Source organism: Balaenoptera ricei, chromosome 15, assembly GCF_028023285.1.
Source record: "Balaenoptera ricei isolate mBalRic1 chromosome 15, mBalRic1.hap2, whole genome shotgun sequence".
Classification (NCBI taxonomy): domain Eukaryota; kingdom Metazoa; phylum Chordata; class Mammalia; order Artiodactyla; family Balaenopteridae; genus Balaenoptera; species Balaenoptera ricei.
The window spans coordinates 24,132,256-24,157,356 of NC_082653.1; the positions used below are offsets into that span (position 1 = coordinate 24,132,256).

At 42.8% G+C, this 25,101-nt stretch overlaps 1 protein-coding gene across 1 annotated transcript in view; it reads left to right on the forward strand.

Annotated features, from left to right (window-relative positions):
* Positions 1–25,101, forward strand: part of LOC132348993 (ubiquinol-cytochrome-c reductase complex assembly factor 1) — a 92,271-nt gene that overhangs the window by 60,237 nt on the left and 6,933 nt on the right. The window contains exon 8 of the mRNA XM_059897057.1: positions 22,413–22,490. Within this exon, the coding sequence (XP_059753040.1) occupies positions 22,413–22,490 (78 nt within the window). The remainder of the gene's footprint in view (positions 1–22,412; positions 22,491–25,101) is intronic.

The following is a 25,101-nucleotide window of genomic DNA, read 5'->3' on the forward strand; positions in this document are numbered from 1 at the left end:
TGGCTTGTGGCCACATCACTCCAATCTCTGCCTCTGTGGGCACGTTGCATTCTCCTCTTCTATCTGGGTCTAAGCACCCTCTTCCTCCCTCTTATAAGGGTGCATGTGATTACAATTAGGGCCCACCTGGAAATCCAGGATAATCTTCCCATCTGAAGATCCTTAATCTAATCACAGCTGTAAAGTCCTTTTTTTGCTACATAAAGTAACATTCACAGGTTCCAGGAATTAGGATGTAGATATCTTTTGGGAGACCATTATTTAGCCTACCCATTAGGTAACTGAACCAGACTTACACAGTAAATATGAGAGCCTGGATTGGAACCCAAACTTGCCAGACTCTGGAGCCCATGCTCTTAATCACTACTCTGTACTGCCTGGAAAGGTCGTTGCTAAAAACTGTGGTTCTAGCATTAGCATTAAGATTTTAAAAGTGTTTACTTCTTCCCCAAACTTGCATTATATTAACTGTCATATAACTCAGAATCTGTGAGTCCTTAAGCATCTCTGGTCCTGACTCCTTCAGTTAAATTACTAGAAGGCAGAGATTGTATTTCTTTTCCATTAAAAAAAAAAATGGAGATATAATTCATATACCATAAAATTCAGCATTTTGAATGTGCTTTTTTAGTAAATTCACAATGTTATGCAACCATCTCCACTATCTAATTCCAGGACATTTTCATCACCTCAGAAAGAAAGCCCGTGGCCGTTAGCAGTCATTCCCCATTCCCCTTTCCCCCAGCCCTTGGTAACCACTACTCTACTTTCTGTCTCTATGGATTTACCTATTCTGGGCATTCCATATAAATGGAATCATATAATATGTGGTCTTTTGTGTCTGGTTTCTTTTACTTAGCATAATGTTTTCAAGGTTCATCCATGTTGTAGCATGTTTCAGTACTTCATTACTTTTTATGGATAATCTATTATATGGATATACCCCATTTTATTATCCATTCATCAGTTGATTGACATTTGGGCTGTTTCCATTTTTGGCTTTTTTGAATAATGCTGCTGTGAACACTCATGTACAAGTTTTTATCTGAACATATGTTTTCAGTTCTCTTGGGTATATACCTAAGAGTGGAATTGCTGGGTCATATGGTATGCTATGTTTAGCTTTTTGAGCAACTCAGATATTGTATTTTATATCAAGTTATTTGAATTCCTAGTGTGACATCCATTGTTCATTTGTTTATAATGAAATAACATTCTCATAATTTGTAGTCTTAATCATATTTCTCATCTTATTGCCAAAAAAATATTTATACCTGCAATTTTTGACAGTAAAGAGAAAGGATGGTGTGGTATAATGGAAGGAGTTCTGGCCAGCCCGGCCGCTCTCTGGGTGAGCTTGAATAAGTCAAATCACCTCACCTCTCTGGGGAGGGGAGCTTGATGATTTCTAAATTCTCTTCCAGACTTAACATTTGCAACTCTGTGAAAGTCTGAAAAGCTAGCCTTGTGTTAAATCCCAGAGCTTGTGTTCTATTTTTTTAGCAGTTCATCATTCTCTGTCTGATTTCTGTTCCCAGACACAAACAAGGTTTTACCCATCTATCCAACCATTTTATTGTGGTCTGCTAGCTTCCAGGTACTCTGCTAGGCACTGGAGATACAAAGATGGCAAAGATATTGTCCCTGACTCCCCAGTCTGGTAGGAGAAGACAAACATATAGACAGGTAATTATAATATTAAGAGATTATGATATTTAAAAATTGCTCTGCCCAGAGGAGAAAAGCTTGGGGTAGATGACATTTGGTTTGTATCTTTTCGGATGAGTGTTTGCTAGACAGGAACATTCTGGGCAGAGGAATGGCGTGGGTAAAGGCAGTGTTCTGTGAGAGGACAAGAGCATGTTTGCCTTTGTTTGGTGGCTTTTTTCCTCTTTCTCCTGCAGTGGTGAAAACAGACTGTCCAGACTAGCTCCATTTTGAGATCCTTCTGTGTGTCCAGTATTCACAGACTCATTGACTCAAAGGTCTGCAAAATAACACATTTTGTCAAAGTCCTGGCCACCTATAGGTCTTCTACCCTGTTTTTTAAGGGCACTTCAGACTCAGTTTCTGAGTCAGGAGATTCACCGAATGGCTAAGGAACCTTGATCAAGATTTGGGTTTTCTCCATAGTAGCAGCTTAGTTTGGGCTCTTGAAAATGCCCTCTTGTCCCCCCTAAGGGTTTTAGTTACATAAAAATACTAGGAACGTGAAATTTTACAATATGATCAGCACAGCACAAGCTAAATTTCTAACCTTTGACTAGAAACATATATGGAAGGCTTTGTGTTTTAAACTGCCCCCTTCCCAGCCTCCTAGGCTTCATGAGAGGTCATTGTACAGCTCTTTCCATGGTCCCTGTTCTCTTCCTTTTTACTGGAGGGCAAAACTAGGGCAGAGAAATAATTTTTATTCACTTCTGAAAGGTTACAGTAATAAAGAAACTCTTGTTAACATCAGAGAACGTTGCAGCCAAAAGTTTTCACAGTCTGGCATTGTTTATTTTACATGTAATTTGGAACCTTCTGCACTCTTAAAATATTGGCACAAAAATGTTTTAACTGTTGAAGTGCTTCATTGCATGCAGTGGTAGTGTGGTGTGAGAGAGGCAGCAGGGCTCTGGAGAGCGGCTTGCCCTGTTCCTTGGAAAGAGAAATGGGGTAAGCGTATGTGTATGTGTGCAGATACACATTCGCTTGTGTATATATGAGTGTCTCTGCACTGAGAATTAAGAACTTTCTCTGCCCTCATGAACTTCTATGCTTCCCTTGATTTAACAATGAGAATGGTGTAACAGTCCTGCTTTCCTATTGCCATGGCTGCCAGAAAGTATAGAGCTTCCCTTATTTGCGTATTTTGGTATAATTATTCATTATCCCCTTTCTCTCACACACACTATTACTTAATACTTTTCTTTTACTTTTATCCATCAAAGGATTTTTGTTGTTGTCTTGTTAGGTCGAAATTAAGATTTGAAAACAATTGCAGAAGGATCACACGTGTTAAATGGGAAGACTGCCAGGCTGGCGACTGGGCTTCCTTAGTTCCAGGCCCAACTTTCCTTCCAGAGTTTGGAGGACCTTCTCCTTCCACCATCTCTTTCTTGTCCTGGAGCCTTAATATAGAGCTATATATTAACCTGACCCTTGCTAAGACCCAGGGATTCCCCAGGGCTGACTATGCACTCTAACCTGTCTGGTCTGGGGACAGTAGCCTGTTGCCCCATAAGCTCTTCTTCCTCCAAATCTGGCACTTTGTTCCTTAGCCTCCAAAATGGAGCCTTAGCAAACGAGGCAGAGGTTACCCCCACCAGGTGAGCTCTGCAGAGCTATCTCCAGGTCAGGCCCTTCTCTAGGGGCCTCCAGCAGGGGGCTCCTTCCCTGGCAGGAGTTCCACTCCAGCTCTGAGAAAAGGATGCTCTGCTGGTATGTATAGCATGACCACCATGCCCTGCTCCCACAGGCTGTAGACTTTCTGTCACAGCCAGCCAGGGGATCCCACACCCTCTGGCCTGGATCCACTTTTCAGTGCCCACCAACAGAAGATGAAGTGCTCAGGACCTTGCAGTCTTTCTTTGCTCAGAGAGATCTCTGTTCCCTTTTGGAAGACCCTTGCCTTTGGCTTCTTGATCCACAAGAGCAGTCCCTGTGGTGGAGGATCCAGATGAGTACATGCATATGCAGTTTCGGGCTGAGGAGACAGGCCTTTCCCCAACAACCTAGTGAGGGCCCATGTGTCCTGCTCTTCACCTCTAAGGTATGGGTACTTTGTGCTAGACTTTCCAAAGACCGTTTTCCCAAGCAGTTACCTCCCATCACACGGGCTTTGGAGCCAGACAGACCTGGGTGCTAATCCCTGCTTTGCCATAGTGCGGCCTTGAGACCCTGGGCAAGTCTCTTTACCTCGCCTTTCTTTCTCTATAAGCCACACATAGTCTGACTTAAACAATATGATGGTAGTGAAGACTTAGCACAGTACTTGGCACATTTTAGTGCCACTTGGTAAAATAAGGCACTGTATTTGGACCTTTTCTACAGCACCTAGCATAGGCTGCCTTATTTCAAAAAGATTTGTGTACACATCTGTCATGCCCCACTGGATTCTGACTCACTGGAGGATGGAGATCATATCTTTCGTCTTTGTATCGCCCGTTTGCCTGGCATGGGTCATGTGCATAGGAGGCCCTCAGTCGATGTTAGCTGAGCCTGTTAGGATGACTTGGACAGATAGGGCAGGCATGAATGTTTTAGTTTCTCCATCTGAACCTGGGGAAATAGTAACCCCTTATTTTGGAGCCTTTGAGGACAATTTAAAACGATATGTGTGAAGTGTTTGGAGTCCTTTGAAAGGAAGGTACTGGGGAAATTAATGGTGTTTTTGCTGTTCTTAGGAAAGCCTTTGTGGTTCCCAGTGAATAAATTACTTGTAGTGAGTTTTCTAACACCTCCTACTCTGCTCTGTTCACTGAGGCTTTAAAAAAAACAAAACAAAAAACTGCTGTAATGCTTCTTTGCTCTGACTTATAAAGAGACATAATTTTGGTTTTGGACTTTTGACCCCTTTCTGCTCCCAGGAGAGAAATTTCTTTCAGAATAATAAAAGGTGTAAACTGTGTGTGTTGCCCCTTTTCTGGGCCTTGGGTAGTTCAGCTGCTGGGGTTAAGAATCAATGGGCTTGTGGTTTGTACCTGGTTATGGGGCAAGTAGGAGATGATTCCCATTAAGCACTCCATGGCATTCTAAGTGTCTCCCGCACTACTTCTTTTCATCCCTGTCCTATGCCCTTTTGCTAAAATTCTTCAAATTTCACATGAACTCTATTTTCTTTGGTATTTTGAGCACACTTATTTATGGCTATACCTCTTCTCTTTCAGAGACAGAAGATGTTTATCATCTGCTGTGCTTTAGGTCCCCAGCTGAGTTGCCTGGCAAAGAGGATCCTTCCTCTAGAGGAAACAGGATGGGGAAGTTGAAAAACCACTCACTAGTCTTAGAGCTGGAAGAGCAGGGAATTAAAACTTGGTCGTACCGTTAATCAGCGGGTTCAGATGAAGAACCTGGACCAGGTTATTTCTAAGGGCCCCTTCCAGCTCAGACAAAAATCTGTGAGATAAGAATTTTCCAACCCTGGGGAGAATTTACGAGTGAACAGTAGTTTGCCACACTTCCCACTTGTTCTCCAAGCCTCTCTTGCCCGGTAGCCCTGGATGACTGGCCCTGTCCCTAATATCCTCAGCTCAAAGGCCCATGAGAGACTAGAGTGGTTTGGGGACAGATGTGGAGTTCAAACATGCTAGAGTTGTCTGGTTTGAAGCAGTGGGTAGATGTGGATGTCAGAAGAATCCCACTTGGTGACGACCCCCAGGGACTGTGTAAAGGAAGTCCAGACTGCTCTGGCTGGTGGCGGGAAGCCCCAGTCAGGGCTAGCCCTAGCTGATCAGATTTGCAAAGCAGTCAGTGTTTATATTTTGTGCTGCTTCAGTGGCTGGCAATCTCCTAGAAGCTTGACAGCCACAAGGATAATCCTAATTCAACCTTTTCCAATTGAGGACACTAAATCCTGGCAAGGAAAGTGGCTTGTTCAGTGTCACATATTAGTAGCAGGGCAGAGATTAAAACTCACTGCTGGTTCATTTTGTTGCTCTTTTCATTACATCATCCTGCCACCTTTGCCGTTCCCTAGAGCTACCATATACACCTTCCATTTTGTCTTCCTGTCTTACAGACCTCTTTTGGTCCTTTTAAGGTCAGTGTTCCTGTGTCTAGTGCAGTGCTTCGTACATAATAGGCCTTTATCAGATGTTAGTGAATGAGTGAGTGAACTCACAGAGTCTTTTCCTAACTCATTAGAATCAGCTCCCTATTGCTACCTTTCCTGATAAACTGACGCTAAATTGTTGATGGATGCTAATAGGGTAGTGTTTTAATGGTCCCTGATAACATTTGCATTTGAATGGGGGGCTTCTTGTAACTAGTGTCTTTGGAAGGAGGAGTGATTGCAGTAGCACTGGGGAGCTCTTGGGGTCAGAGAGGATCGATGATGCCCCCGACTCCATGTCCTACCACAGAGTAGGCAGCTGTCTGCTCTTTTCTCCTGTGGGTTTAACCTGGCACTGGGCACTACCAGAGGGTGATGGTTCTCCTAAGATCGGGATACCTATGTGAAAAAAAGTTCTGGAAGCCAAGATGTCAGACCCAGGATACATTAGAGCTATACATTGATTGCAGCTGCCCTGGATGTGCTGTGAGTATTTCTGGATCCATTGGTGAGACAGCTGTAACACTCCTTTTCCCGATCGTTTCCCTAAATGCTGGCTGAATGATGCTGTGGGGTTGGTTAGAGCTGAAGGGGCCTAGCTGGAAAGCAAGCACTTCTTTTTCCATGTTGATTGCCATCTATTTAGCTGATCTTTTCTGAGTGTCAGCCATATGTGCTGTAAACGTGACATCTCTGATGCTCAAAGGAGCAGGAAGAACTACAAGGGGCCCTTCATTAAAACAACCACTATCAGGACTTCAGTTGTCTTACACTCAGAACAGGTCCTGACCTCTCACCTGAACTCACTATAGGCTACTTCACTGGTCCCCCTGACTCTCGACTCTTCATCTCAGTTCCATCCTGCAAATCATTTAACAGCTTGGCTCATCTTCCTAAACACTACTCATGTCAAATACTCATCACACAGAAACCCACAACGGCTCCCTGGTGCCTCCTAGATGGGTGCCATACCCCTTAACCTGTCCTCAAGGCTCCTTGTGGTTCACCATCATTTTATTATCTTTTCTGCCTGCCCCACTTTTCTTCCAGTCTACTGTCTCCTCTTGAAATCTTCCCTAACTCATCCAGATTTACATTTGTGTGTTATTCTAGCAGTGTGATTATAAATTTCTCAAGTGCAAGAATCACGGGGCGTCCTTGAGTTAACCTCCTTAGGGCCCAGCACAGAGCAAGGCACATTGTAAGTACACAGGAAATGCTTCTTGATTTGATTTAAGAAGTAATTTTGTTGCATTGCAAGGGACTCCAAAGGGAATGAAGCCCTTGAAGTAAATGAAGTAAAGATAATCCTTTCAAAAATTGACACAGGTATTGAGACATCTGTGCTGGGTAAAGTATATTCTGAATAATATTTGTTCTTGATTAATTTTCCTCAACTATTGCCTTGACCCTTTCTCATCTGGCATGGCAGTGCAGAGCAGAGTGGTACATATGGAGGCATGGGGCTTCCCATTTTCCCTTCCTGCAGTCCCCAGATGCCCTGTACCATCATGAAGTGTTCACTCAGTGCCTGCTATGTGCTGGGGACACAGATGGGACCATGTGGCCTTGTCCTTCAGGAATTTGTAGTAAAGTTTCCATCAAACATCCCTGGTTCTGTCCTTGAGTCGTTTCCCTACCTTCACGTCAGTGCTTGCCAACTGTTAGCAGCAGCAGGCTCCCACCCTATCCCCGCATCTGTACACTAGACACAGGCACTTCCAATCTTAGGGACCTTGAATGACAGGGTTAGGGTAATAACACTAAATTACTATCTAGCACCCTATATATTTTATTTTGCTTATTGTGACCCTTCCTCCCTCCCTAGAATGTAAGCTCTAGGAGTTCAGAAATTCTCTCTCGTTTATTGCTGTAGCCTCAACTCCCAGAGCAGTGCTTGGTGCATGGTTAGCACGCATATGCATTTGTTGAATGATGAAGGCATTACTGAATTCTTTTTTTCCTCGAGGTCCAGCAGCATTATTAATTTGTATGGCGCTGTTAAGGATTGTTTTCACTCATTTATTTATTCAAGGAACATTTTGGTCTCTCACCACGTGCTAATCCCTAAATGCTGCTGGTAGAGCGTATGCCATAGAGAAATGATCTTACAGGGTTTACAATCTAGTCTTTGCCAAGAAGAGAAATGAAGTTGAATCTTTCATAGATTAAGTTCCAAACTAAATAGATGAACAAGTAAGATAGAGTTCACCTGGTTTTTGTTTCATTTTGTTTTGTTTTAGCTGCAGACTTCCTGGAGAAGCTGGCCCAGAGCAGGGTTGAGAGTGGTGGCAGGATGGCACAGGGAACTAGGCAGCCCCCAGGTGCTGAAGGGAGGGACGGAGACTGCCAGGCCCCCGTCTCAGGTGAAGGAGTGGGTCAGGTTTCTCACCTCCCTTCCAAGGCAGTGTCACGGTGTTTGAGAGCACGTGGGCACTGAAGCCAGACTGTTTGGGCTCAGGTCCCACCCCAGCTGTGTGACCCTGGGCAAAGTCTTAATCTCTGTGCCTCAGTTTTCTGTCTGTAAAATAGGGATAGCTATGTTACCTACCTCACCTTACAGTTTTGTGGAGAATAAATGAGCTATCATGTGTGAGACTCTCTGAATAGTACCTGGGACTGAGATAGGTGTTTGCTGTATAAACTTTACTACTTATTGTTAAGCATTTTTATCTCATGTGATAATGTAAAAAGAAAAAAGGCAATTTTGCATAGTTTGAATGGAAAAACTGAGACTCAGAGATTTGTCTTCTAGAGTCACAAGGTGCGGAAATGGAGCTGCTTGGGCCCAGAATTTGCTTAGGTTTCCGAATATTTCTTAGGCTGGAGTGGGACTTGAATACAGATCACTAGAGAGAGCATCTCTTTAACAGATACAGCATTCCAGCAGCAGTTTTCTTTTTCCTTTATAAAATGCTTACCCTTTGGGCTTCCCTGGTGGTGCAGTGGTTAAGAATCCGCCTGCCAATACAAGGGACACGGGTTCGAGCCCTGATCCGGGAAGAACCCACATGCCACGGAGCAACTAAGCCTGTGCGCCACAACTACTGAGCCTGCACTCTAGAGCCCACAAGCCACAACTACTGAATCCCGTGTGCCTAGAGCCCGTGCTCTGCAACAAGAGAAGCCACTGCAATGAGAAGCCCGCGCACTGCAATGAAGAGTAGCCCCCACTCGCTGCAACTAGAGAAAAGCCTATGCGCAGCAGTGAAGACCCAACACAGCCAAAAATAAATAAATAAATTTATTTTTTTAAAAAATGCTTACCCTTTTAAGAACATTGTACAGAAAAAAGACGACAAAAAAGGATTACCCTATAGAGATGGGGTCACTCTCAGAGCTCATAAGGCCAAGTGTCCATTCCGTTTTCAGGGGGTATTCGGACGCTACTCCTTGCTTGCCTCACCCTTGGCTTCCTCATTACTTGAGCAGGAGTGATCATATCACTCCTACCCAGAATCCAGGCTCAGCCATTCCCAGGATGCTTCTACAAGATTCTATAAGCTATCAGCTGAATGGCAATTCTGTTTGAGTCATAAAAGAATGTTGGACCAGGAGTCAGAATGCCTTGTTTCTGTAAACATCTAGAGCATTTATGAGCTGAGTGATAATTAGGCGAGTCATCTGACCTTTCTGAGCCTTTGTTTCCTCATCTCTACAGCAGGGAACAGCTTCTTTGTCAGATTACCACAGGGTCAGTATTTTGGAAATTGTATGGTGCTGAACAGTAAGCAGTAAGGAAACAACAGTAAAAGACAAGCATTCTGTGATCCCTACAGAACAATGGAAATATCCACTTTATTGTTTGGGGCTATAGATTTTGGTCTGACCTCCTCTGCCCAGCTGGAGTCACCAGTTAACATGTGTGATTCAGTTAATTAGCGTTTCCCATCTCTTTTGCTCCCCATTCCTGCAGAGAAGGAGAATTCAGGTCTGTTTGATAAAAGGGCTCCCAATCTCAAGACCGGGAAGGGGCTAGATTTTGCATCGTCTGAGAAAATGTTGCTGCCCAGGTAACATGATGTCTGTCTTAAATTCACTGAGTGGGAAAGGACTCTGGCTGGGGCCTGTGAGCTCAGTGTTGCCTCTAGATCCTCTAGGTTGTTTAGATCCTCAGCACCCAGGACAAGTGACAGTGCCCAGGCTCTGTTCACAAAGAACTCTCAAACTTGTTAATTATCCATTTTCAGCTGTTTGGTTATATGTCTGTGCATCTGAGATAGCCAGCATTGATGGGGAGCAAGCATCCTCTAGTTCTCCACTGTCCGCAGTCTGCCTAAATTTAATAGAAAATCATTAAAAAAGCAAAGTTGTGCCTGCAGCTTTTCTGCACTTACAAATACAGTCATGAGGTCCAGGGTGCATTTGGGAGCCTGCAAGTGTCTCTGGAAACCTAGGTGTGTCAGCATCTTCTTGATGACAGAAATCAGACCTCATGGCTGCAGGTAGAATGCAGAGGACCCAGAGGAATGACAGCCACTGACACGTGGTGAACAAATTACTAGGAAAGGGGCTCAGGCTCCTAGGCCCTGGTGTGCTATACTGCTGCTCTGCTGGAGACGCCCGCAGGCTCAAGCTAAATACACATCTTGCTCATATTACATCTTGTCCAAGTAAGATTTTCCATTACCACAACATAGGAGACATTGAGGGCACCGTGACTGCTAAAACCCTACAAGACTGGTTGTCTACGCTTAGCGCTGCCAGGGTCAGAAAGTCATCAGCTTATGATTGCGTATAACTGTTGCATTCTTTTTTTCAGCTGGCATTCAGTGAAGTCTGATTAGGTGCGAGTCATGGCCTCACCTTCTGCTCCACATTCACTTCATAATCAAATCCTGTTGATCTTGCTGGACTTTTTCCTCTTTATTCCTTTTGCCACTTACATTAATTCAGTTTCTTACCAACTCTCATCTGAGCCATTGCAGCAGCCTCCTCTGGGATTCCTGCCTCCGATCCTTCCCCCAGCTTTATGGTTTGTACTTGCCGGGTTACTTTTCTTTTCTTTTTTTTCCCGTTTTATTTATTTATTTATTTATTTACTTACTTACTTACTTACTTACTTACTTACTGCGCTGGGTCTTCATTGCTGCGCTCGGGCTTTCTCTAGTTGTGGCAAGCAGGGACTACTCTTTGTTACGGTGCGCAGGCTTCGCATCGCAGTGGCTTCTCTTGTTGCGGAGCACGGGCCCTAGGCATGCGGGCTTCAGTAGTTGCAGCACGCGGGCTCAGTAGTTGCAGTGCTTGGGCTCTAGAGCACGAGGGCTTCAGTAGTTGCGGTGCATGGGCTCAGTAGTTGCGGCTCGCAGACTCCAGAGCACAGGCTCAGTAGTTGTGGCGCACGGGCTTAGTTGCTCCGCGGCATGTGGGATCCTCCCGGACCAGGAATTGAACCTGTGTCCCCTGCATTGGCAGGCAGATTCTTAACCACTGGACCACCAGGGAAGTCCCGGGCTACTTTTCAAAAACAAATCTATCCAATAGCACAGGGAACTATATTCAATATCTTATAATAATATATAATGGAAAAGAATCTGAAAAAGAATATATATATTGTTAATTATCCATATATATATATTCAGTAATATATATATTACTGAATCACTTTTGCTGTACACCTGAAACTAACACAGCTTCGTAAATCAACTATACTTCAGTGAAATAACAGTAACAACAAATCTATCCGTGCAGCTTCCCTATGCTAAGAACTCTTCTTTGTCTTTCCTTCATGTGGCATTCAGGGCCATTTACAGTCAAACGTAAACTGCCTTTTCAGCTCTACCTTCTGCTTCGTCCCATCATGAGCTCTTTGTTACAGATTTTCCTCTGAGGATGCTGTAGTTGTTCCCCTCTCTGTGGCTTTACACATACTATTCTTTCTGTCTAAAAAGTACAAATCCCTGTCATCCTTTAATACCCAATATAATAAATGTTACCTCATCTCTGAAGCCTTTGAGCCCCCAGACTCACCACTGCCATTTTTTACATACAGTATGTTGTTACAATCATTTGTATGTCATTTCATATGAGATTACAAACTTCTTGAGAACAGGTTCTGTGTTTTATTCATCTTTTATGCCCAGCATGTACCACAGTGCCTAGAATATGGTAGGCACTCAATATATACTTATCAAATGCATGCAAGGCAATGTAGAATTCTGCACCCAGACAGCTTATGGTCTAGCAAGGAACGTAAATTACTTCATGACACTACTGCTCAAAATCGAGAAGTATCATGAGAGGCTTTAATATATACATACACATGGTTAAGTCGCAGACTGAAATACTTGTGTGGGAAGAACCATTTGTAATTGGAATTATCTTTCATTGTGGTGAAATATATATAACATAACATTTATCATTTTAGCCATTATAAGTATACAGTTCAGTGGCATTAGATACAGTCACAATGTTGTGTAACCGTCACCACTGTCTATCATAGGATTGTTTTTTTTTTTTGGCCGCACCCCGTGGCATTTGGGATCTTAGTTCCCCAACCAGGGATCGAACCTGCACACCCTGCATTGGAAGTGTGGAGTTTTAACCACTGGACCGCCAGGGAAGTCCCACCACTGTCTATCTATCTCCCAAATTTCTTCATCATTCCCAGTAAAAACTTTATACCCATTAAATAACTCCCCCATTTCCACTCCCCCCAGACCCTGGTAACCTCTATTCTACTTTCTGTCTCTATGAATTTGCCTATCTTAGGTACCTACTACAGGAGGAATGGTACAATATTTGTCCTTCTGTGTCTGACTTATTTCATTAGGCATAATGTTTTCAAGGTTCATCCATGTTGTAGCATATATCAAAATTTCATTCCTTTTTATGGCTGAATAATATTCCATTGTATGTATATACCACATTTTGTTTATCCATTCATCTGTTGATAAACACTTTGTTTCCATCTTTTGGCTAGTGTAAATAATGCTGATAGGAACATTCAAATGTCTGTTCCAATCTCAGCTTTCAATTCTTTTGGATATATACTTAGGAGTAGAATTACTGGGTTATAGGGTAGTTCTATGTTTAACTTTTTGAGAAATCACCAAACTGTTTTCCCTAGCGGCTGTACCATTTTACATTCCCACCAGCAGTGTATGAAGGTTCCAGTTTTTCTACATCCTCATCAGTGCTTGTTATTTTTCTTTTTTCTTCTTTTTAAAATTGTAGCCATCCTAGTAGATGTGAATGGAATTATCCTTTGCTTATGCTTCAGATAATTGTCTTGCTAATTGGTTCTAATTTGCTTATTGGCCATTGGTGACCATTAATAAGTTAGACTGTTTTCACTTTCCAAATCTTGTATTTAACGACAGAAAAGCAAATCCTGATCAAAACTTTCATGCATTGGCACTTGTTTGCAGGGCATTAAGTCCTTTCTTAAACTTGGAAATATAAGCAGAAAAGCACTTCTTAGTTTCCTAATTATTCTTCCATAGTACTTGTTATAGAGCAGGCAGGGATCAAAGGTCTGTTAATGTTTGATCTGTTCACATCAGAGAGTTAGTTGGCTATTATCTTGTTAGAGTGACTAATGAGAGAGGAAAACTCAGTTGCCCACTTTGTGTTTTCTTACCCTGGCAATCATGAAGTTCCTTCTCTTTTCAGTCATAAAGTCTCCTTTTTACTTGAAACTGCTTGTGTATGTATTTTGGGTTCTTTGTTTGTTTGTTTTTTAATTTTTATTTTTTTTTGGCTGCACCGTGCGGCTTGTGGGATCTTAGTTCCCTGACCAGGGACTGAACCTAGGCCCTCCGCAGTGAGAGTGTGGAGTCCTAACCACTGGACCACCAGGGAATTCCCTTGTGTATGTATTTTGCCTCCAAATCTAGAACTCTATTAGATGGTAGTAGTGGAACTAGAAGTGGTCTTGAAACTTTTTTCAGTGGAAGAGATTGCTTTGAGAGAGGTGTGGAGTTTCAGAGGCCGTGTGAAAACAGACTAAAAGGACAGGAGTTGAACCTCTTCTGGCTAGAGCAGAGTTGTGTTTGAAAACCATGAAAACAGTAGCAGCATGTATACAGAGTTGCTCAACCCCTTCCCAAATCCTTGTATTCAGGGAGCTTTCTTAAAATTTGTAAAAAGTACGTGGGCATCAATAATACAAGAGGTAATTATGACAGGAAATATTATATCGATTCATTCTACAGACATGTGCTGAGCAGTGTGCCATCTTTGCCCTCAAGGAGCTCATGCTCTAATGCAGTGGGGGGGGAGGGGGCAACCTGTAAACAGATTATTAAAATAATACAGTGCATCTTCCTGGTGGAAATATTAAAAACCATGTGAAGGAAAAAGCAGTAAGCTTTGGGGAGCTTGAAAGACTTCACAGAAAATGGAGTGATTCCTTTTCTATAAAATGACAATAACACCCCCTTTTTAGGATTATTGTGAAAATTAAAGAGATAACACATATAAAGTTTTTAATATAGTTTCTGGCACATGGTAGGCATTCAACAAATGTTAATTGTTAGCTAATGTTATTATTATGGAGAGGTTTTATTGAGTTGATGAATGACAGTATATCCATTGATTGCAAGCAACAGAGTCTGCAGCTAATTTAAGCAAACAAAGGAGTTCATTGGGGGCTAACTAAAGCTCACAGAATGGAAAGGAGAGTTTAACAGCAGGCCTCAGGAAGGAAAGATACAAGGAAGCTCAGGGATCCTAGTATTAGTAATAGGAATTTAGTAATCTCTTTGGGATGATCCAATTTTAGCTGTCTTTTATCTTTGGATGTTTCTACTCAGAAACGAGTCTCATTAGATTAGCTTGGACTCTGGGCCCCTCTCTGTGATGAGGGGACATGGTTCTAGGATCAGCAGGCTACTAACTCACATGGAGTTGGAGAGGAGTAGGAAGGCTCTAAGGAAGGGATGCTGAGAGAGTGAGTGATTTTCACCTTAGACAGTATCAGAATACTTCCAAGATCTACTGATCCATTGAGGCTGATGATGTAAGCAACCAGGCCAACCCATGGAACGGCCTCTGGGTGTTCCTGTTGGCCATAGAATCGACTGTCCTGGCTTGTAACCAGTGCCAACCCAATGTGATCATTCCAATCTGACATTCTTCATTGAAATTCCTCTGGTTTCTTCATGTTTATTCTTAAGTACTGTAGCTAAAACAAAGACTCTTGACTATTACAATAATAGAGGAAGGAAAACTTTCTGAGCTTTGTATATTGCATTTCTTTTGATGTATTCAATTATGATTACCTTTTCACATTTCTCATTTATCAGCTCATGATCAGGGATTTGCTCTAGGTCTTAATTACGACCACGTAGTCAGACCCTTCCTTCATCCTGTTACTTATTTATTTATTTTGGCCTAGACATGCTACTGTGCATCTGACCTTGTTGAATCTCATCTCAGTTTCTAGGATGATTTTTCAACACTTCAGGGTCATTTCCATTTTACTTTTGTTTTCCAGCGTACTGAAATTAGCAGTTTTTGCTTATGTGATTCTCCATTTCTGATATGACTCATCAAAAGCAGAAAGGTGTGACAGTGTAGAGAAGACACTAGATTGAGGTGCCAGCTGTCTGAGATAAAAATTCCAACACTGCTAGCACACAAGCAGGGTGTGACTTTGGGGCAAGTTACTCAACATTTTTGAGCTTCTGTTTCCTTGTTTATAGAATTGGGACAACAGCGCATGAGACTTGTCCTGTGGGATGCAATCAAAAACTTCGGAAATCAGAGTAGATTAGAGCTATCTCCCTCTTAGCTGTATGTCTTGGCATGGAAGAAAATGAACTTGGCGTGATAGTTTGATCTTCCCAGGACCTTAATATACCTCATCAGCTTCTTTTCAAGGTGATTACGGGCTTACTGATATGTTTGAATGCCTTGTTAAGAGGGTAAATGACTGTAATTTCCAAGGACAGCCATCTCTTGCTTTGCTGTTTTCCAAGCCTGAGGAAAAGGCTCCTGTGCTTTGTAACCATTTAGAAATTAAGGTTGAGAAAGTTACAACCACGTACCTTGTTTTTCAGGACCTTATCAAGCTATGCAGATCTCGAATATTCAGATCCCAAGCAATAAAACTGGGACTTTCAAAACACATAAATAAATAAATAATAAGGAAAAGTATTTTTAAAGGCCTTTCAATGTAGCAAGCCTCTCTGGTGCATTAAAAGTTTGAAGTGATTTATTAAAATGAGATGTAAGGATTATCTCATGCCTTGTTTAGGTTGGCTTTTCATCACAGCTGGAACATGCTCTACTCATATGTTCACATCATTTTCTAAAAAAAGGAAAAGGAATTGTCCATCTTTTCATATTTTATTATTTTTCCTTTTCTTTCTTCTTGGTGTTAACACAGTTTTCTCTGGACCTACCAAATGCACACGCACGCACACAGAGAGTTTTATTTGTTGTATTTTGTGATCATTGCTGAAGGATCCTCAGTAGGTCTTTTAGTCATAATGCGAGTGAGTTACATGCACACATGTGTATTTGGTCTCTCCATGTGCCCTTCTCTCTTTCTATCTACTTTCACCCGTTTCTGTGTATTTCATATAATGTTGCACAGTGAGCTCATTTCTAACATTAAATTTAAATAGACTGGCTGATGTTCAGTGCACACTAGTAATTGCCATGCATGCAGTGACTGTAGCCCATGGTGCTGACGTTGCAAAGTGTTGCTGATGTCATTACTAACCCCTAGAAAGACAACTAAAACCTGACCTGCCATCTTTTGGGCTGCGTTGTAGCCCTATGGTGAATTTGATATATTCCTTAGGCTTCAGTCAGCAACTCTAGGCACGCTTTATCATTCACTCATTGCAACAAATCCTTATTAGCCTGCTACTGTTAGCAGCTTTGCCTCAGTAGCCTTAAAGTTTATTCTTATCTTCATTCTCATCAGTTCTTGTGTTACCCATACCAACCTTCTTCCATTCTTCCCTCCTACACCATAATTATACTTTGTTCCCTCCAGTTTACTCAGGAGTGGGGCTTAGCTTATGCTAGAAATGTATGACGTATTAGTAATTGGCCACTGATCACCCATCTCGTAGCCCATCTCTAGCTACCATTGTGATTGGGAATATCTGCGTTGTGTTTACCCAAGACCATAGTAGCATTCGCCCAGCCTCTACAGGTAACCTGAGGTATAGGGCATATGAAAGGGCAGCCACATTATTTATGGTGTTTGTTCCAACATAGATAAGCAATGGAATTGAACTGCTCTGTATTCTAATCTTGACCCACTATTTCCTAGCTGTATAACCTTAACCTTCCCAAACACCAGTTCCTCTTCTCTAAAGTGGGGACAGTAATAGCACCTATTTCAGAGAGTCACTGGGAAGGATTAAGTGAGCTCATATGTATAAAGCTCTTAGCGTAGTTCTTGGCACATGGTAAACAGTGAATTATGGGAACTGTTTCTGAGACACTTTTGTAGACTGGGGAGAGAGGAGGCTTTTCAGAAGATATAATTTGTAAGTTATGTCTTAGAGGATAAGAAGGAGTTAGCATCCCAGTGGATAAAGAAGGGAGAAGGATTCCTGGCAGCAGTGTGCTTGAGAGCTATAAGAGAGCATGACATGTTTGTGGAAATTGCACATAGTTTACTCTGACTGAGGGTGAGATAAAAGTGGGGAGGTGGGAGGAGGTGAGGCAGGAAAGACGACCAAGAACGGATCATGAAAAACCTTACAGAGCTCACAGAGGAGTTTAAACTTGATCCTCCGTCAGGCCCTCCGTCCACATAATCTGGTTCCTCTGTTAAGCAGTCACGTAAATGTCTTTAAGAGCAGCAACAGGGAAAAGGGGAAAGAGGGCAGCGAATTGGCCTCAAATGAACTGGCATCTCTTTAAAGCAAATACTCCTCCTTGAGAATACTACATTAATTAAACATGTGCCTTGCAAGATTCATTATTGCTTTACTTGTGTTCCCCGTTGGTTGTCTCATTCATTAATCTGCTGATTAGTAACCCTGAACTCTTGTATGCCCCCCTCCCTGACCATTTTTGCATTCCCTTTTTAATATACTGTGCTGTTCCCCCTGGGATGTAAACTCCAGGACCTGTCCCTGGCCTGCTCATGTTTGTTTTCTTTGCCCCTTGTGCCTGCCTCTGCTATAACATCTGTAGTATGTGTTAAGTAATCCTTAAGGTAACATTTTTATTATGTAATAAAAAGTGCATGGCAAATATATTATAACTTGTGGACTTTGTTTAAAAATGAACGGATAATTTATTGAGTGTGCCACATGAGCCTTGCTCCCCTCCCCATTTCGGCCGAGACTTGCTGCTCGTTTAGCCTCGCCTCCTATTGAGTGCTCCCACCCTGTGACATGCTAGGAAAGCAGACCCATGGTTGGCTAGAAATGACATCATAGTTTATGTACTCAATAAAAATTTAATTAAGTCATTACAGGAATTGCAGTCATCATTTAACCCTCTGATTTCTTCTGTTTAGTTTATTATTAAACATTCAGTAATACCAGTCACCAAATCCTGATGGCTTATAAATATCTGCATGAATTTTAATAGCTTAAATAAATGGGAAAATATGAGTAACTGATATAAAAGGAAACTTTTCCTTGTGGTGGTGCTACATGTATGGGTTTTGTTTTGTTTTTAATAGAGTTTATTTATTTATTTATTTATTTATGGCCGCGTTGGGTCTTTGTTGCTGTGCATGGGCTTTCTCTAGTTGCGGCGAGTGGGGGCTACTCTTTGTTGCGGTGCGAGGGCTTCTCATTGCGATGGCTTCTCTTGTTGCGGAGCATGGACTCTAGGCACGCAGGCTTCAGTAGTTGTGGCTCGCGGGCTCTAGAGCGCAGGCTCAGAAGTTGTGGCGCACGGGCTTAGTTGCTCTGCGGCATGTGGGATCTTCCTGGACCAGGGCTCGAACCTGTGTGCCCTGCGTTGGCAGGCGGACTCTTAACCACCGCGCCACCAGGGAAACCCCTTATGTATGGGTTTTTTTGTTGTTGTTGTTTTGATTTTTGGTTTTTTAAAAAATTTTATTTATTTATATTTTTGGCTGTGTTGGGTCTTCGTTTCTGTGCGAGGGCTTTCTCTAGTTGCGGCAAGCGGGGGCCACTCTTCATCGCGGTGCGCGGGCCTCTCAGTATCGCGGCCTCTCTTGTTGCGGAGCCCAGGCTCCAGACGCGCAGGCTCAGTAGTTGTGGCTCACGGGCCCAGCTGCTCCGTGGCGTGTGGGATCTCCCCAGACCAGGGCTCGAACCCGTGTGCCCTGCATTGGCAGGCGGATTCTCAACCACTGCGCCACCAGGGAAGCCCTATGTATGGGTTTTTAATAAAAAGCAAAGCATTATGGAAAGGATAAGAGCTTAATAAGAGAGCAACCCAGTGCTAACTGGGGAGAGTGTCTCATCCGGTTTGTCCATCTGTGTATTCATGGGCAGGGTGCTCCATATGGAATTATCTGGCAGTGAGGACACAGAACCTGCGCACCAGCAAACAGAAGCTTAAGTGAGGGAATAAGATCACAACAGAGGTTCACCAGAGGGAATATCCAGCTCCCCTTGGCTGCTGGGCTGGCTAGAAGGGCCCTTCAGGGCGAGTCCAGTAGTTCAGGAAGCTGCTCTCACTTACCCTCACCTGTTGCCTGCAGATCATGTGTCTGCACTGATGGAGCTTCCACCCTCTTCCAGGAAGGGCCCTTTTCATGATCTAATCCAGCCTGGGTGATGATATCTGAAAACCATGTCTAGCTGTGGCAGCTTGCCATCTCTCAGCTAGAGGTGAGGGGGAGAGGCAGCTTACAGGTCACTGAAGTTAGAATATAGGACCAGGAGGCAGAGGATCCTTGCTAATAAGGAATTCTACTCCTGCTCTCCATTCTTTCTGGGCAATAGCCAGCCAGAATGCAGGTGCATCCCAAGAGGAGAAAGTATGTTTGTATGTAAAGGAGCCTTGTTGGAAAGCCGGAATTGAAATTTGCAGATTAACGTGCTGGTGATCTTTGGAAATGCCCTGCAGATGGTGAAATAGGGAAAGCATTCATCCAGAAACCAGGTTCTTGTGACCTGGAGAACAAGTCCCTTCCCCTTTTGGGTCTCAGTTTACCATTTCCTCAAAGGGATGAGCTAGGTGATCTCTGAGGGCCCTTCCAGCTCTAAAGCTTACTGGCTTGTATAAGCCAGCTCTGCTGAGCAGGTTCAGTGAATGCTTACCTCTGAGAGATGCTGCCTTTGTGCTTGACTTCTCTGACATTGTCCTTCTGTGGCTCTGGTTCTTCTTGCACAGTTAGGAGAACGACTAGTATGGGAGTAGGGAGAGCCCCAAGATGGGCATCAACAGATCTGGATTGTAGTCCCATCCTCTCATTACAGAAGGAATTAACTCTGGCTCTGGCTTGTTCCTTGACTCTTCTTTTACCTTAGCCCATTCTGAAAGATGGTGCAGTAAGAAGTTCGGCAGTTCTGAAATTTCAGAAACATGGAAGGTAGTCAGCAGTAAAAAAAGGAAACCAACAAAAGGATGTTGTTGGATAGAACACACTACGTGTGGTACTCAGGCCTTGTGAGGATTCAGTCTTCAGCATGCCAGTCTTAAACCCTGCTCTGACCAGGCCCTGGCCTAGGTGTCAGGGGTGCTGAGATTCATCGGACAGAGTTTCTTATGACCTTTGAGCAGCTCACAAACTAGTGGGAGAGACAGGTACAAAAGCAACTCTAAACTGTGTTGTGTGCCCAGGAGAAGTGTAGACAGAAAGCTCTGGGAACACAGAGGATGGATGGCTGTTTTGGCCTAGGGTGAAGGTGGGGTGGGAAAGGTCACGGATTACACAAGCAGCTGCATCCAATCTCACATTTTCCAGTCTTGAGCTTCACAGTTCTCTTTCGCTTTTTGAAAATTGTCCATGACTATAAAGTATTGGAGCTGGTTTTAGTTTTATATAAACAAACCAGAAGGTATTACTCATAATTCCTTGCATTTGCAGAGCACTTTGCAGCTTACCAAGGCTTTCAGTGTACATTGTGGAGTGAATGAATGAATGAGTGAATGAAGTACATGCTAATTCATTTGCTCTACAAACCAGCCCTCTGTATAGGGCATTTAAAAGACAAGGACATAGACTCAGAGTGGTTACTTGACTTGCCCAAGATCACGTCCTATGTATACAGCAGAATTATGACTTGAACCCAGTTTTCTGACTAAATCCAGATCCTTTCACTACTCCTTTCTGCCCTCCTTCAGAGACCAGTTATGAACCACAGGATGAAATCATTCAGTACTTAATTTATGATCCAAAGTAAAATTATCTTCCTGCAGGCAGGAACCTGATGGAATGTCAGGCACATGGACTTTGGATTCAGACTGACCTGGAGGATTTATCACTAATTTGCTGTGGGATCTAGAGCAAGTCACTTCACCTGTCTGAGTCTCAGTTTTCTGTCTTTAAAAGCATGACTATAGCATATCTGCCTCTCTGAGCCCCAGTGACAGTTAGAGGAGATGATGTCCATAAAGCATCTGGCCCATAACAGGTGCTCAGTAAATGGAGGTGATGATGGTGGGCAGTGGTCATGGTTGTTAAGCACAAATCTTATTCTCCATGTAAAGTTCCAGATGACTTCGGGGTGTTTCTAAAACTTGTCAGTTTAAATAGTCAACGAGTCCTTTCTATGTATTACACATTACACCAGGTTTTCTGCTGGGATCCCAGAGAGGAATGAAATATGGTACCCTTTCCTTTCGCATATTCCCGGAGGTCAAAGTTTTATCCTATTGAAGAGATTCCGTGAACTGCACTCTAGGTTCTGAAGGCTCACTGGCTATTCTCTGAGAGGAGTTCTACCTGAGTCTCCACGGTCTCACTGGCATTGCATTTCTAAAACAGTCCATTCACATTAACAGTCTTACTTCTGCAGCCCGTCTTATTCTCCCCTCCTGTCCACAGCCTCAGGGGCCCACCTTTCTCCTCAGCATCTCACTCACAGCCCTGCCTCTCTTCCTCCTCTTCCCACCTCTGACCACTTCCTTCTTTTGTCCTTTCACTACAACAAGCTCCTTTGAGTAGCCCTTAAGACATTTCCTAACCTGGTTCCAACCTACCTTTCCAGTGTTCCTGCCCATTCGCCCTCCCTGGCACTCCCCATTTTCTTTCCTGCCCCTGCACTTTGTACAGCTTATTCCCTGTGTCTAGAATGTCCTCTTTCCTCCCCCCAACCCTCTCTTGTCAGACTCCTCCTCCTCTGAGGTCCACTTAAACATTACCTCCTAGAGAATTCTTCCCAGCCTCACCAAGTGGAGACCATTGTACTAAAATGTATTTATCACTCACCACCTTTGGGATAGGATATGAGGCAGTACATTGCAGTGTGATTATTTTCTACATGTCTGTTTTTACTAGACTGTGTGCTCCTCCAGTCAAGAAATGTTTCTTTTAATTTGTGTTCATAGTATCTAGCACAAAGCCCGACGTGTAGTTGGGGCTCAGTTTATAAAACTGAGTTACTGCTTTGTATAATTTGGGACCAGAATCTAAAAGAAGCTGTCAAATTGGGGAGAGTCCTGACAGATCAGGGAAATGAGGATGGACAGGCAGTTTGACCTGTTAGGGGCCCTCTCTCTCTGTTCTGCTAAGTTAAGAGCCAAAAATCATACTTTTTGGTTTTTTCCTTTCTTTCATACTTTTGTTTTTGCCATTTTGTTTCTGTAGGTTAATTCCTATATCCTGAAGAAGAACATGATGCTTATGACAAATAATTTCTATGTGGCGATCTTGGGATATGATGAGGTAAGCTTATTTACCAGGCCTTAGGCAGAACAGTGGCCTCCCCCAACAAAGGCATTTGATGAGAGCCTCTGAGAGAAGCTTCAGGGGCCACCATCACTGCCTGCCATTATGGCTTAGTATTTTACTGTTTCCTCACCTTCACTGACTCAGCAACTAGAATGAGTGTGCCCAGCAGTTTGCCTAGTACTTGAGAAAGAAAGCACTATGTAATATGGTCAGATCATTCAACTAGTCTGCATTTATTGAGTGCCTGTGGAGTGCTGGATGGAGGGACAAAGGCAAATCAGTCACAGTCTCAGCCCCAGATGCGTTCAGAGAGAGGAAGACATGCACACATCAACATCACGGTCAAATCACACACTTTTTTGGGGGGTTTAATTATAAAAGCAATACATACTCATTTAAAAAATTCATAAAACTGTGCATAAATGGTTGAAATAAAAAATAAAAGGGCCCTTTCCTCTCCTGCCCAATTCTCTGTCCCAGAGGAAAACTTTGTTAATAGTTTATTGGGTGTCCTTATAAGTGTTACCGTGCATACACAAGCACCTATGTATTTATTTCCTTCATGCAAATGTAAGTTACACTGCATATACTACTATTCTGCAACTTGCTTTTTTCACTGAGCAATATATCTTGGGTATCCTTCTACATGAGAACATTTAGATCTATCTCATTTTTTATTATAAAATTTACATAACATAAAATTTACCATTTTTAAGTGTACATTTTAGTGGCATTAAGTACATTCACACTGTTGAGCAGCCATCACCACCATCCATCTCCAGGACTTTTCCTGATCTTCCCAAATTGAAACTCTGTACCCGTTAAACACTATTCTCCTATTCTCTCCTCCCCCCAGCCCCTGGGAACCACTCTTCTGCTTTCTGTCTCTATGGTTTTGACTACTCTAAGTACCTCATATAAGTGGAGTCATACAGTTTTTGTTCTTTTCTGATTGGCTTATTTCACTTAGCATAATGTCTTCAAGATTCATCCATGTTGTGGCATCTCTCTCATCTTTTTCTCCTCAACTGTTATAGAAATTTCAGACACATGGAAAAGGCAAAAGAATGGTGTAATGAACCTGTATGCATACCACCAGGATTCATCATACCTCATCTTTTTAACAAACCATGTGCTTTTATGTTCATTTTGTGGTTACCTTCAGATTTAATGCAAGCATCACCCCTTCTGGGACGCAGGCCCAAGAACTTTCCCCAGGCTCAATGGCTTCTGCCCTTCCTGGGCTCCACAGCACTTGCTGCATTAGCATTAACTGTCACCCCACTGGGTGAGGATCTCTCCTGTGTAGTTGCAGTGTCTACTCTGTGTTTCTGTTGCCTGGCATGGTGCTTGGCACATGGCAGGTGAAGAGTGAAGAAGGGAAGAAATGCATAAAGGATGAAAGTAAGAAACTAGAGTTCAGGCCGGAGGAAATGTTATCACCCTGAAGATAATAATTAAAGCCAGGACATGAGCTTACAGAAAAATTTAGTTAAATGATTTGCTTAGGGTCATAGGACTAGTTAAAATTGAGGTTTCCCAATTCCCAGTCTACTAAATATCCTCAGTTATAAGAGAGCAATTAAGACTGCATACTGCATACATCATTAATTCAATATGAGCTTTGTGGGATGGGAATTGAGAAACACTGCTTAAATCTATGCATCAGTTGTTAAATTAGATACATTCTGATTTCAGAAACCTTACAGTATATAAACGAATGAGGCTTAGAATTGAAGAAATATAATTTTCTTTCTCTTGGCATTTGTTTGCGGTCTTTATTGCAGATGGCTCAGTTGTTTCCTTTCACCCACATTAATAAAGATGTTCTGTCCCCCTATCCCAAATCCATCTTGGCAGAGCCATCTTAGACACATGCTTGAGCGCAAGAGTCACCTGGGGTGCTTTTAAAATCTAATTATTGAGAACTGCACTAAATATTTCAATTCTCAATGGGAGTGGGGCCTGGTATTTCAACAAGCACACCAGGTGACTTTTCAGAGTGGGAAAGTTTGGGAAATAGACTAATTACCTGGGACGCTTTAGAAATACCATTATTTGGGCCCTGTCCCTCAGAAGTTCTGGATTTAACTGTAGGTGGGCATCTGTAGTTGTAAAAGTTCCCCAAGTAATTTAAAGGTGTAATTCTGGAACAGTTTTTCTTATATTTTAGTGTGCATACAGATCATCTGGGGTCCTAGGTAAAATTCAGATTCTGACCCAGCAGGTCTGAGGTGAGGCCAGCGATTCTGCGTGGCCCACGAGCTGTAGGGGATGTGCAGCCATTCTGCAGGCCACACCGGCAGTCACAAGGTTCTAGAGCTGTGCTTTCTAGTACTAGCCACATGTGGCTGTTTTGATTTAAATTCATTAAAATTGAAAATGCAGTTCTTCAGTCACACTGGTTACATTTCAGGTGCTCAGTACTTGTGTGTGGCTAGTAGTGGCTACTGTGTTGGGCAGTGCAGCTGTAGATTGTTTCCATCATCACAGAAAGTTCGATTGGACAGTGCTGTTCTACAGCACCCTTTTCCTAGAATCTTGCTTGGATTGTGCCCCACCCCTGAACACTTTTGGAACCTTCCTGTTTTCTACTTCATTAGGT